The 12,802-nt window shown below is 38.6% G+C and overlaps 2 protein-coding genes across 2 annotated transcripts; one reads left to right on the forward strand and one right to left on the reverse strand.

Moving 5' to 3' along the window:
- Window positions 1-1,215: 1,215 nt before the first annotated feature.
- Window positions 1,216-4,173, reverse strand: LOC122036050 (E3 ubiquitin-protein ligase ATL42-like). The gene is made up of 2 exons (XM_042595238.1): window positions 2,856-4,173; window positions 1,216-1,377 (listed from the first exon to the last, which is right to left on the reverse strand). Exon 1 carries the CDS (start codon window positions 4,165-4,167, stop codon window positions 2,875-2,877), a length of 1,293 nt encoding a protein of 430 aa, XP_042451172.1. The 5' UTR covers window positions 4,168-4,173; the 3' UTR covers window positions 1,216-1,377; window positions 2,856-2,874.
- A 1,287-nt stretch (window positions 4,174-5,460) lies between these two features.
- LOC122036060 lies at window positions 5,461-10,074 on the forward strand. The gene is made up of 5 exons (XM_042595248.1): window positions 5,461-5,700; window positions 6,618-7,103; window positions 8,665-9,016; window positions 9,179-9,256; window positions 9,449-10,074. Exons 1-5 carry the CDS (start codon window positions 5,693-5,695, stop codon window positions 9,500-9,502), a joined length of 978 nt encoding a protein of 325 aa, XP_042451182.1. The 5' UTR covers window positions 5,461-5,692; the 3' UTR covers window positions 9,503-10,074.
- The last annotated feature ends 2,728 nt before the right edge of the window (window positions 10,075-12,802 follow it).

Consider the following 12,802-nt stretch of genomic DNA (forward strand, 5'->3'; position numbering starts at 1 on the left):
ATTATATGACATAGTTATTATAGTTGTGACTTAGAACAAGTACAAGCTACTGAAAATTATCTGCAAGTCTCCTTCGATTTGAAGATCTTTATCAAGTTCATTATCTTTTGAGTGAGTGTAGAAATCACATACAATTTAATTGAATTTCTTCTCTCTCAATTTAAGTACAGCGACAGAGTATTCAGATTGTTACTTAGGTACCTGCAGTTTGAGCCCCGGCTATGACGAATTTATAAGAATTTTTTCTCTAAATGGGGCACACACCTAAAGGATGTTGGACTCCCGATTTATCCTGGTAACCGATGAAAAATTTCTGTAGGGCCAAACCGATCACCCTAGACTCGACGTTACCCAACCTGATTAATCATTTTTTTTATAAGCTACTATCTCGAACACACAATTGCAAATATACCTATGGAACTTATTCATATGTCTAGGTTACATATCACACTGTCTTCAGACAAACACATACTTTGAGACCTACAAAGAGAGTCGAGGGCTGCATGGAATATAACTTTTAGGCACTAACTCACCATGACCGCCTTGATCTTCTCAGTCTTCTCTATCCCAGGGCAATTGATCTAAGGGTGTAAATGAATCGAGTCATTCGTGAGCCGCTCGGTCAAAACTCAACTCAAGCTCGAATTTGACCGAGCTTAAGTCTGCTTGTTTAACATTCGAGCCGAGCTCGAGCTCATTTAATACTGGTTCGAGGGCTCGTCGAGTCTTGTCAAGCTAGGTAAATTTAATATTTTAATAATTAAAATTATTATTACTTTTAAAATGAAGAATGAGTTAAGGAGTTTTTGGATTATGATTAGAGCATGTCATTCGGTGTATTTAAGATTCACGGTTCGAATCCTATTTGCACAAATTTTTAATTTATTTTTCCAAATCAGACTTGAGCTTGACTAGAGCTCAAACTCACAAGCTCGCTAAGCTCAAGTCAAGCCTCTGTAATTTTCTCGAGCTGGCATGAGCTCGAACTTGGCTCAGCTCAATTACAGCTGTAAACTGACCCATACTGCTCCACCACAACCTAACAGAATTCAAGTCCACCTCATCGCAATTCCAGAGGCCCAAATTGATTCCATTCCTATTCACCTTGGATGAGCCGACCTCAAACCCACTGTGACTCCAATTCCATTGTGCTGAATTTAAATGATATTCAAACTTGGTTGAGCTCATTTCAATTTGGTCTTTTTCTAGCTAACCTCCCTCCCTAATGAGTTAGGGTAATACAAATGGAGAGAATTAGGTCAACTGATGACCACGAGGTCCACAAGACACATCCACTCACTTTGATCTAATTAAACAATATCACCTTCATTTGGCCAACGAGTTGCCAGTTTCCTCTGTTTTTTGTTAATTGCCAGGCTGCAATCACAACTTTGAGTCAGTCATGTGCAGATACATATAAAAGAAATGTGCATTATTGTTAATTTCTAATTCATTGCCGTGATAAATGAGATATAATTTATTCCAATGTGTCGGTTAAAGAGTTATAGAGACTGTAGCTGTTCCTCGCACTACAATTTCTGATGGCAAACCTTTGTGCTATGGAATTCCAGGTAAATTAAAGTTTGCCCAATGGGAAGAATGAGTAATTAAACTTTGCACCTTGAGACAAATTCAACAAATCCTTGTGCTATGACTAAATATTTTTTTGTTCTCTAAAAGTAATAAATACAGACCACTCCTGTGGATGTTCACAGCATTTCAATTTGTTGGAAGTTATGCCTTATTTTGTGATAGAAGAAATTTGACTAGTTCAATGAAAAAAGAAGAAAAAAATGGACGCAGATCTTTCTATAGACAAGATATTGGTTGTCGACTGCAATATAACTTATAATTTCAGATTCAGACAATAACACATATATGTAGAATAAAACTCCTTGAAAGTTTGGCCATCATAAAAAAAGTAAATTTGATCAAAATCCGAAATAAAGGGGGTAGGTTAGCTAGATTAAGACCAATTGTAATGCACTTTACTGACTATCGAAACAAGTCATAAGTGCTTTGATACTCTGTCTCATGTGGAACTATCCCTTTATTAGTTGTCCCTTTTACCTCTTGTTTTTTTCTTGGTTTTTAGGAAATTTTCCTATTGGATTGAATAGGATTGGTGCTACCCAAGTCTTCATCATGCCAAGAAATTCACAAAAGAGATAACACGGACGTCTATTTTACAGGTATTAATAACACAAAGAAACAGATATTCAATAAGAGAGACGGGAAATGAACAATACGAACATATATATAGAAAAATATACATTGAAAAAAAAAGATAAATCCGTTATCTTAACGGCTCCCTAGTGACGGTCCCACGGATGTGAAGGGAGTTAAATGAGGTACACAGGCGTTAAATATATGGTGGGATAAACCTCAGGTCGTCAATTCATGAAAATCGGCCCTTGACCATTACACTAGACATGTCATGCGTTTACCGTCTGCGCTATGTCTTGGAGGCCAACACTATGGGGCGTTAAGGTATATAGAAAAATATGCATTGAATATGGAATTATAAATATTCATTTGGAAAGAAAACAACACTCAGTAGCAGAATTTTCTTCCCCTCTGAATTTAATCTATTTCTTCCTATATTTCATCTTATAAAGTAAATTCAGAAATATCGCTAACATATACCAACAATTCTATCAAACAATCAAGCACTTTCTGAGAAGATAGAAACAAAAAACTCATATTTTTCCCATTCGAAATCAATGATCTAGTTTGAATTTCAAGCATTCAGAAATCAGATAAATTCATTGTATAACTATATAAATCTAACTTAATCATCATAAAAGAACAAAGAAATTCCATCAAAAAGTTTGTTATTAAGGTTATGCACATACCGGGCCAAACTATTTTCAATCAGGCACTTGTTGACGCCTCTGTGCTACTCTGTGATCTCCTTTCTCTCCCTGCAAACCACTTCACTGTCCTCCTTGCAATAGACAGCCAAATCCTCCTAAATTTCTCATCTTTGTCCCCTGCCCATGTGCTGCTCCTGGCTGCATCTCTGCCCATCTCAAATCTTGACAGATTAGTGATTTCTGACATCGATCTCGCCCTGTAGGATATCGAAGCTCTTGAGTTCACATCAGTAACAAATCCGGAAAGAACCATTGATTTGCTCCCTTTGATTTGCCTGACTTTGAGTTCTAGCAGTCTCTTCTTCTCCATCTCTCTCTTAATCGTCAATATCTTCTCATCAGTTGCGGAAATTTTGTCTCCTCCATTGTCATCTCGATGAATTTCAGCTCCATCATGCTCCAAGTTGAAATCTTCCTCGCTAAATCTTTTGCTCGAAGCAATGCTGAGCATATCTGCGCTCAAAGAAAGCAAATCCGACGAGTTGACGTCACTCCACCGGCCTCTGGACATGACATCGGAGACTACAATTCTGTGCTTGTATTTATGAAAGTATTGAGCTGCGTTATCCCCTTCTTCTTCTGCCCTAATTCCATCCTTCTCCATGCCTTTCTTGCCCGTCCTCCGGAAATTGCTCCCGATGCTGAATCTTGAGGAGCCAAAGGGCTGCCTTTCTACGAAGAGCTCAAGTTCGGTAGCCGCGGTGACGTCGTCGAGGCGGTCGGAGGCGAACAAGAAGCGGCAGCTGGCGGAGAGCCCCCTGAAGAGGGCGGCGTCCTCGGCGCAGACTCCAGCGCGGCAGAGGGGGCAAGTGGAGTGCGCCTCGATCCATCGGTCGACACAGGCGATGTGAAAGGCGTGCTTGCACTTGGGGAGAAGGCGGAGGACATCGGCGTCGTCAAACCTGGAGAGGCAGACGGCGCACTCGAGGCCGGCGCGGCCGCCGCGGAGCGAATCGAATCGAAAGAAAGGGAGGGAATCAACGGCAACCTTTTCGATTCCGGAAGGCTGGAGGAGGGGCAGAATCGATCGGTCGTCGGCGGCGAGGGAGGGTTCGAGAGTGAGAAGCCCGCGGTGGCAAAACTTAGCGCAGAAAAGCATGAGGAGTATGAGAGCGAACATGGTGGCGAAGATGCCGAACACGACCGTGAAGCCCGGCCGGAAGGAGACGTCGGCCTCCTGCGACGGCGAGTCAGCGGCGACGACGGCGGAGGGCGCAGAAAAGAAGAGGAGGAAGGCGATTAACATCAGATTTAACATCAGATTAACACTCGTTTTGAGACGCTGCTGCATCTTGTCGACCTCATTTTGTATTGATTTGGTGGGAATTATATCAAACCTGTGTCGGTTTAATCTTGAATCCGGTTCACTAGACCGAAACGGAGTGGATTATCCCGAACTTTGGTCAATTCCGGTTCAATCAATGGAATTGATTGTCAAACTATGGACGCTTTTGTTTCAACTGGTTTGAAAATGATTTGGCTGCTTCTGGGGAATTGATCGATCGACTTTATTAAATAAATATGTCTATTTTGGAATATCTATTGATTAAAAAAATTATAAAAAAACCTTTTATTGTTTTTAAAAACTAAATTTGTCTTTTAATTTTTTCCGAAAGGACTAAATTTGCCAACCTATATGTTTGTCTTTCTATTTTTAATAGTATATATATTTTACAATGGAAATATAATTAATATAAACATTAAAAAACTAAATCAAAATGTTGGTAATAATTATAATTTAATGTACAGATATTTTCCATCAAAAATATTATATAATTATGATTGTACAAGTAAACAATTATAATATTAATTTATATAATCTAATTTTTCATCACCTTAAACTTCTACATCAATCTATACCATAATTTAAATATATTATAAGAATTATTTTTAAAAGGCCAAGATATATGCTTCTTTAGTGAGTCAAAAGGTTGATCAGGAATTTCATAATCTTTTTTATCACAATGCAAATTTTGATGATAATTTCACCAGTTAACTCTTTTTACATGATGATGACTACTGACTCTGATAGATTAAGATATAAGAGATGTATAATTTATGTTTTGAATTTATTTAATAGGTTAATTAAGAAGAAAATCGTCTATTTTTTAAAATTAATTAGACGAGTATATTTGAATTATAAAAAGACATCAAATCATTTAAAAATTTACCGACAAAATGATGTAAGAATTATCTATTTATTAATTATGTTTTATCATATCATTTCTTTTTACCTTTTTTTTTCACAACGTAAATTAGTTTGATCAAGTCAAATTAGATAGCAACGAAAATTTCATTTCCATTTATATCAATTTATCAAATGAATTATTCTTGTATTGATAATATTGCTATTGTTTATTATTATTTTATAATCTGTAAAAAAAAATCTTATTTTCCATACATTTATTATAATATGTGAAAAATATTTCTTCTAATTTGCTCCGTAACCTTCATGTCATTTATTTACATAAAATTGTTACACAGTCCTACGGAAGGGGTCGATTTGTAAATAGTAAAACCTATATGGGTGTGAATGGAAGAGACTGGTTCTCCAGTTATACTCCTAACCCCAGAGGCCGCTGTTTCCATCGCCCCAGTAGTTCTCTCCTCCCGGACCCTCGCCTGAAGCCTCTCTCCTTCGCTCTCTCTCCTCGGGCATAAGAATTGCTCCTCGAGACGCGAACTAGATTGGGAAGGGGTCTGCAGTTAGCTCTCCAGCAACGCCATTGACGTGAGTTCTCTGCGAGCAATAGGCCTGAGATTTGTTTGATGACTTGGTGGAGGCTGGTCCTTGGATCGCAATTTCGAACTTGCGCATGATGAGGTTTGTGTCGATCTTGTTATTCGTCTTTGCCTGCGGTGCGGGTTCCAATTTGGACCACCCTTTTGTACTTTGGTTTCCTCTCCCGAGCCCTGCCTCGGTCGGGATCGATGGGAGATGGAGGCGGAGCGTGATCTGTTCTGATTCACGATCGCATCTGTTGCTTTGATCTGTAGCTTGTAGCCTGGTTTTGCCCAAATGCTTGCCATCTCCTTTTATTTGGGATTTTACTTCTGAGCATTTGATCCTTCTGTTCTTCGTGAGATTTTCGAGATACTGCTTGTCCAATGTCTCTTGGTGCAGGATCTGTAGCCTGCTAAGATTGTTCTTCTTTTGTTTTGATCAGTTCGCAACTGTAAGCCATCTTGAGTTCTTCGTTGTTTTCTTTCCTCGCGTGGGTATACTCTTTGCTTTTATCGTTCTGTTTGAGCGGATGCAAAAGGAGCGGCGGCCCGAGCCCAGTGGACGAGGATCGATACAGTCGCCTCTTGCTTTTCTAGTTCATTCTTTGTTGTATTGGTTTTGTACCTGGACTGAAAGATTATTATTTTCCCTGTCCAATCCCTCTTCTCATTTTTATTTCTCCATTTACCTCTCACTTATGAAATTCTCGGCTTTTTCATGGTGAGTTTTCTTCTTCGAACATCAATTGAAATCTGACAGCCAAAATTTCCTCCAACTACTGCTACTACTGCTTGATCTACTTCCTGTTGATACAATTTCCTTCTCCCTTTCTATTGAAGAACACCATCAATTTTTAATTCAAATTCTTAAAGTTTCGATTTCTTTCCTTGCACATGTATCAGTGTTAGGGTTTTCTCATCTCCATTCTATTCTTCAAGATATCTCATTTAAGATGTTTCTTTTTACAATATCTACTGAAGTATGATGCAATCTTACATCGAATGGCGGTCGCACAGATACCAGAAAGTGAGTCCGGATGTTCTCCTCCTCTGCAATGGAAGGAAGTTATCATTGCGAGCCTGCGAAGAAGATGATGATATTCCGGACTACATTGCCTCCGAAGGTAAATCACTTCCACTAGCGCGGCCGGCGTCGGGATCGGCAGATCCCTCCCCAACATCGCAGCATCGCCACTCCTTCCCTTCGGAATCCTTACTAGCGCAATGCGACAACCGGCCATCCTCCGCGAAGGCTCAAAACAATCACCTTCGCTTTGAGGTTAATGGATTGAGCCCCAACGTAGGAGGCGGTGGTCTTCTCCGGTGGGGCCAAAATAAGAGGTCCCGTGGATCGAGGGCTGACGACCGGTCGGCTGGGGATGAATTTTCCGCCAACTCAAGAAACAAAATCCAGCGGTGGCCGGCGGCGGCGGCGGCGGCGATGCCCCCTCCGCCCTGTGGCTTGTACACGAGAGGCGCCAATCACCGTTCACTAAGAAATAAGTACGCCATTTCTTATCTTGTCGCTCCCCCTTCTCCATTCTCCATTCTCATGTTCACTTTTTCTTCTTTTATTAATGTTTTCCCTCTAGAGAGGTGAAAAGAAATTTCTGCAAAAAATATCTTATTTCTTTTCGAAAATATAATAGATTTCAGTTGTAAATAGTGGTTGGCTCCTTCGTATGGTTAGATGAATGGATATCATTTGTGTTTGTTTTCTAACCTATAGTAAGATGAAATGTAAGGTCACGGTTTTTAACCACCCCAAATTTTCACCCAGTGATATATTGTCCTCCTATGATGTTGTCGTAGATGTTGCAGGGACATAGTTTTGGCGGCTTTGATGATTAACTACATCCTTACAGTTGTGTAATATTTTTAGAGATTCCATGAAGTGTCTAGATGAGCTATCCTTTCAAGTTTCAATTTGAAGTTTGGGGTGCTGGTAATGGTTGTTTCAATATATTTTGGGGTCATTTCTTAATAGGTGTAAAAGTATCCCATTAGGTGCTTGATTTTTTTCTTATAAAGGGTCGCTATGCTAGAGCAAAATGTTCTTCGTGATTTACCTATCGGTATCTGATAGGGGACTGCGATATAAGGTTCCTGGGGATGAATGTTATCCCCTTTTGCTCCAATATGAAGTTTGGGGTGCCTCCAAGGCATAGCTGAGCTAGTCATCACATAGTAGATTTGTAGAAATTGATAAGAGTTGATTTCGTCCGGAAATACCTTCCCATGTGGTGACCTATTTATTCTTCTGATTTACTTCTCTACAGATGACTGTGGGACTAGCTGTGTGAGACTCCGGGGTTAGTATATGACAACAATTTAATATTTTTTTATATTGCAGAAATGTAGAAAAAATATAAAGTTTGGGGTCAATTCCCAGTTGATGCGAAAATGACTCACTAGGTATCTGACATCCTGATGTAAAAGATCGCTACGTTAGGACTAATGCATCTCGTAATTTATACTTTTGAGAGTGTGTTGGACAGTCCTAAGGGACTGTTAAAATGATGACTTCATTTTTTTTTTTTCCCAATTTGAAGCATAATTTTACTAATGGAAAACTTCCATCGTGAGGTCTCATCGGTGATTCTAAGATTAGTCGAAGTAAGTCCAACACTGGTCTGCGTATATCTATAGCATAATTCTGTACCTAATTAGTTAACCCTAATGTAACTTTGCAATAAAAATTTTATCTTTTTTTTTTTTTTTAAGTTTCATGTAAAGCATGTCTACCTCCAAATGCCTTTTTTGTTTTTGTTTTTTTGTTGTACCAAAAGCGTATTTCTGTTGACTTTTCACCCTGCGTCTCTTTCCCTTTTCATTTGATTTTTGTTATTTGAAGGTATGTTGTCTTCTAGGAATTACTCCTTTTTTTTGCCTTAATCAAGGTGTTATACCTCTCTATTAGCTTATCCACACTGCTCACCATTACATTTATAGTGACATCAAAGTTTTCTAATACCTCATCGCGTCCTGTCCAGTATCCACCTTAACCCATCTTCACCTTGTTTCATCTAAAGACCTCTTTTTATCCACCATCTACCATGATCAGGAATAACAAAGATGGATCCAACGACCTGACTCAATCTGGGAAGAGATCTCCGAGAGTCCTGCCTGAGAATGCCCAGAAGCCGTCGGCCAAGCCTGCTCAGAATGGCTGTGCAGCAGCAGCAGAAGAAGCAGAAGCAACGGATATTTATGCGAACACAGAATCATCAAAATGTCCATTTGAGATAGAGATGGCCAGTGCAGGAGAAAAGCTAAATCTCGACAAGTTTGAGTGGCCGAGGATTTACATCTCCCTCTCCAGGAAGGAGAAGGAAGATGACTTCCTTGCCATGAAAGGAACCAAGCTGCCCCACAGGCCCAAAAAAAGGCCCAAGAACATTGAAAAGGCTCTCCAGGTATACATACTATAATTCCTCCTCCTTGATTTACAGTTTGTTTACATCAGTAATAGTGTTGTGCATCATTTGATTGTTCTATGGTTCAGAGATCTTTAGAAAATTTCTGGACTACAAAAAACAGTAGTATGATTTACTTTTTGTTTTGCTTTGTTTCTGCAGTATTGTTTTCCAGGGATGTGGCTTTCTGATTTGACTAGAGCTAGATATGAAGTGAGGGAGAAGAAGTCTGCGAAGAAGGTTCTCCTTTTTCCTCTTAATTTTTGCTACCAATGACACACTGTTTGATGCGTGACTTTTCTCATTTGAAAATATTATGTTTCTTGGTTTTGTCTGGTTTGATTTGAGTGGGTGTGTTTGCATTGACTTTATCGTATCTAATTATATTTGTTTAATTGGTGTTCTAATGGTAGCTTGATTTGATGCTTGCAGAAGAAACTGGGGCTAAAGGCCATGGAGAACAACTTAGACAGTGATTCAGAGTAATGACAGTGGAGGAATCAGGGCCTCCTCATGCGCCCATGGCTCAAATTACTTTTCTCATTTTTCACCTTTATTTTGCAGTGTGGAATTTTCTCCCCATTTGCTACAGTTTGTGTTCCCGGCGGTGGATGAAGGAGGCATTATAATCCTTCATCTCCCTTGCTCTTGTACATATCCCACCTTTCAATGAGAGAGAGAGAGAGAGGTTTCGACAAAGTGATCTCTCTCCTTCGTTATATCTTTTTGGTGCTTCGAGGTCTAACTATTGCCCAGATTAAGCGTTAATCTTAGAATAAACCCTTTCCATCCGACTGTATGACTAAGTTAGACATGTTAGTCTTCTTTTTGCAGTGCGTTGGGGTCTTTCTTCTACAAATATTGCATTTATGGGACAAGTTTGATTCCTTTAGAGGTCAACATTCGACAATGTGCATAAGTTATGCTTTATATTTAACTGGGAAAATAATCTCCTTCTAGGATTAATCAAGTGAAGGACTGCTGAGTCAGTTGCTAAGTTGCCACATTTGTTTTGTGGGGGTGAAGCTGATCCACCGTAAATGCTGTATTGTGATGTACGAATGCTTCTTTTTGTCTATTTTTAAGTGGAATTCTTTTATATTCTTAATAAATGTAATTAAATAAGGTAATCTTTTTTTGTGTTCTTAATGAATTCAAGCGATTATTAAAAATAAATAAATATTACCAGTTTCAATTGAAACGTAGTTATTTGTTTTCGAAATAAGAAAGTTATAAAAATAAAATTTCAGAAAATAAATCCCAATTAAATTTTGATGGTCAAAAATCAAAAGTGTGCCTTTATTTTTGGAATCATCATGACGCCCACTGTAATTTTTTATGCGTTCTTAATTATCTGATTACGTTATTTTTCATTATTATCTTTTATATTCTCCACTTAAATTTTGAATTGGGGTATGTTGTAATAGTTACTAACTCATAATTATTATAAAACTTTAATAGTTATTTCATGAATGTTAGATAAATTTAGAGATATCATACCTTTTAGTTTGTGTTGAACTATGTGACATATAATATATAAGGGGAACGATTCTTGCCACGACAATCCTCCGTGAAAACCCTCCGCGACCCAATTGACAGTCCACGTGGCCAACTCCACCTCAACCCTCTCTCTCCGCTTCATTCGTGATCTCATTCCCCTCGCGTCAAAATCCTCGGCGTGCCCTAACTCTCTTCTCCTCCCCCTCGCGAAGCAGCAACGACTGCCCCATTCCCCTCGCGTCAAAATCCTCGGCATGCCCTAACTCTCTTCTCCTCCCCCTCGCGAAGCAGCAGCGACCGCCCCATTCCCCCTTGGAATTTCTCCTCCTCCCCTCTCGCGAAGCAGCAGCCGCCATCCTCATCTCTCCGCGACGAAACAGCAGCCTCCATCCTCATCTCTCCACGACGAAGCAGCAGCCTCCATCCTCATCTCGCGGCGACCTCCTTCTTCCTCCGCGACCGACCTCGCTCCGTGAAAGACGAGTGAGTTTTTGCCTAACCTAATCTTGGGTGCTGCTAATTTCTGAATCTTGGCTTGTAGTTGTACATTGCAACCCTCATCTCTGTTCAATGTTTCATTTATGGTTTATGTTATGGGGTTAACTTTTTAGGGCATGTTCTCTGTTTTTTTATGATTTTTGTTATTAACTTTTCTCTTAATAAATGTAGGTGAAGAAACTATCATGGAAGAAGGAAAATTTAATTCAAACGAGATGAAAGATAACACCGATCATGTGGATCAAGACCTATATCCATCTATCATCGAAGAAGTCAAGCTATCTGAGATTGGAATGATATTTTCCTCTGAAAAAGAAATTCATACGTTTTATAATTCCTATGCTACCAGTGTTGGTTTTGGTATTTCGAAGTTAGGTGGTAGGAATGGAGATAATGGAAAATAAAAATATTTTTCTATTGGATGTGCCAAAAATCGTAAAAAAGTATCTCAAGCAAAAAATGATTTACACCCTCGACCTTCTAACAAGACAAATTGCAAAGCTAAGATTAATGTAGCTGTTCGAAATGATGGGAACTTTATGATAACTAGTGTAGACCTTGAACATAATCATCTCTTGAGCTCTGGAAAGTCGCGACATTTTAGATGTAATAAAGTATTGGATTCAGCTACGAAGATAAAATTAGAATTAAATGATCAAGCTGGAATAACTTTAAACAAAAGTTTTCACTCTTGTGTAGTTGAGGCTGGAGGTTATGAGAATTTATCATTTGATGAGAGAAAATGTAGAAATTATATTTCAGAAGCTAGAAGGTTGAGGTTAGGGGAAGGAGATGCTGAAGCTTTGAGTAATTATTTTTGCTACATGCAAAGTAGGAACCCAAACTTTTTTTATGTGCTGGATTTAGATGGTGAATCTCGAATAAAGAATATTTTTTGGGCAGATGCAAGATGTAGGGTTGTGTATGATTACTTTTGTGATGTCGTGACTTTTGATACAACTTATTTGACTAATAGTTATGGCATGCTTTTTGCTCCATTTGTTGGGGTGAATCATCATGGGCAATCTATTCTGTTGGGATGTGGATTAATATCAAGTGAAGACTCAACAACATTCACATGGTTGTTCAACTCGTGGTTGACATGTATGCACGAATGTACTCCAAAGACTATAATCACAGACCAATGTCATGTAATGGCAATCACAATTGAAGAGGTATTTCTGAATTCTCATCATCATCTATGTCTTTGGCATATTATGAAAAAACTACCAGTGAAGTTAGGTGGTCATGCTCAATACAAAATGATAAAGAAACAATTGAAGACTATTGTTTATAACTCTCTTACAGTTGATGAATGTGATGAGAATTAGTTAAAAATGGTTGAGGAGTTTAAGCTGGAGAACAATGATTGGTTGAAATCTTTATATGATGAACGAAATAGATGGATACCTGTGTATGTTAAAGATTACTTTTGGGCTGGTATGTCCACAATTCAAAGAAGTGAAAGTATGAATGTATTTTTTGATGACTATGTTCATTCTAAAACATCTTTGAAGCAATTTGTTGAACAGTATGATAATGCATTGAAGAAGAATATTAAGAATGAAAAAAAAATAGATTTTGCTTCTTTTAATTCTATCATGCCAGTTATTCTTGGTCATTCTATTGAAAGATAATTCCAAAATGCGTACACTAACAATATATTTAAGTTGTTCCAAGATGAAATAAGAGGGTTGATATTTTGCGATGCCTCTTTGTTGAGGGAAGAAGGGGCAACTTTAATATTTGAAGTAGTAGAAAATATGTTGGGAAATAATGGACAACCTG

Source organism: Zingiber officinale, chromosome 1A, assembly GCF_018446385.1.
Source record: "Zingiber officinale cultivar Zhangliang chromosome 1A, Zo_v1.1, whole genome shotgun sequence".
NCBI lineage: Eukaryota > Viridiplantae > Streptophyta > Magnoliopsida > Zingiberales > Zingiberaceae > Zingiber > Zingiber officinale.

Excerpts from the sequence above, each read along its gene's own strand:
- LOC122036050 (XM_042595238.1), bottom strand. The coding sequence starts at position 4,167 with ATGCAGCAGCGTCTCAAAACGAGTGTTAATCTGATGTTAAATCTGATG.
- LOC122036060 (XM_042595248.1), top strand. Across the intron at positions 7,104-8,664 it reads CACCGTTCACTAAGAAATAA|GAATAACAAAGATGGATCCA; the intron begins GTACGCCATTTC and ends TACCATGATCAG. Across the intron at positions 9,257-9,448 it reads AGAAGAAGTCTGCGAAGAAG|AAGAAACTGGGGCTAAAGGC; the intron begins GTTCTCCTTTTT and ends TGATGCTTGCAG.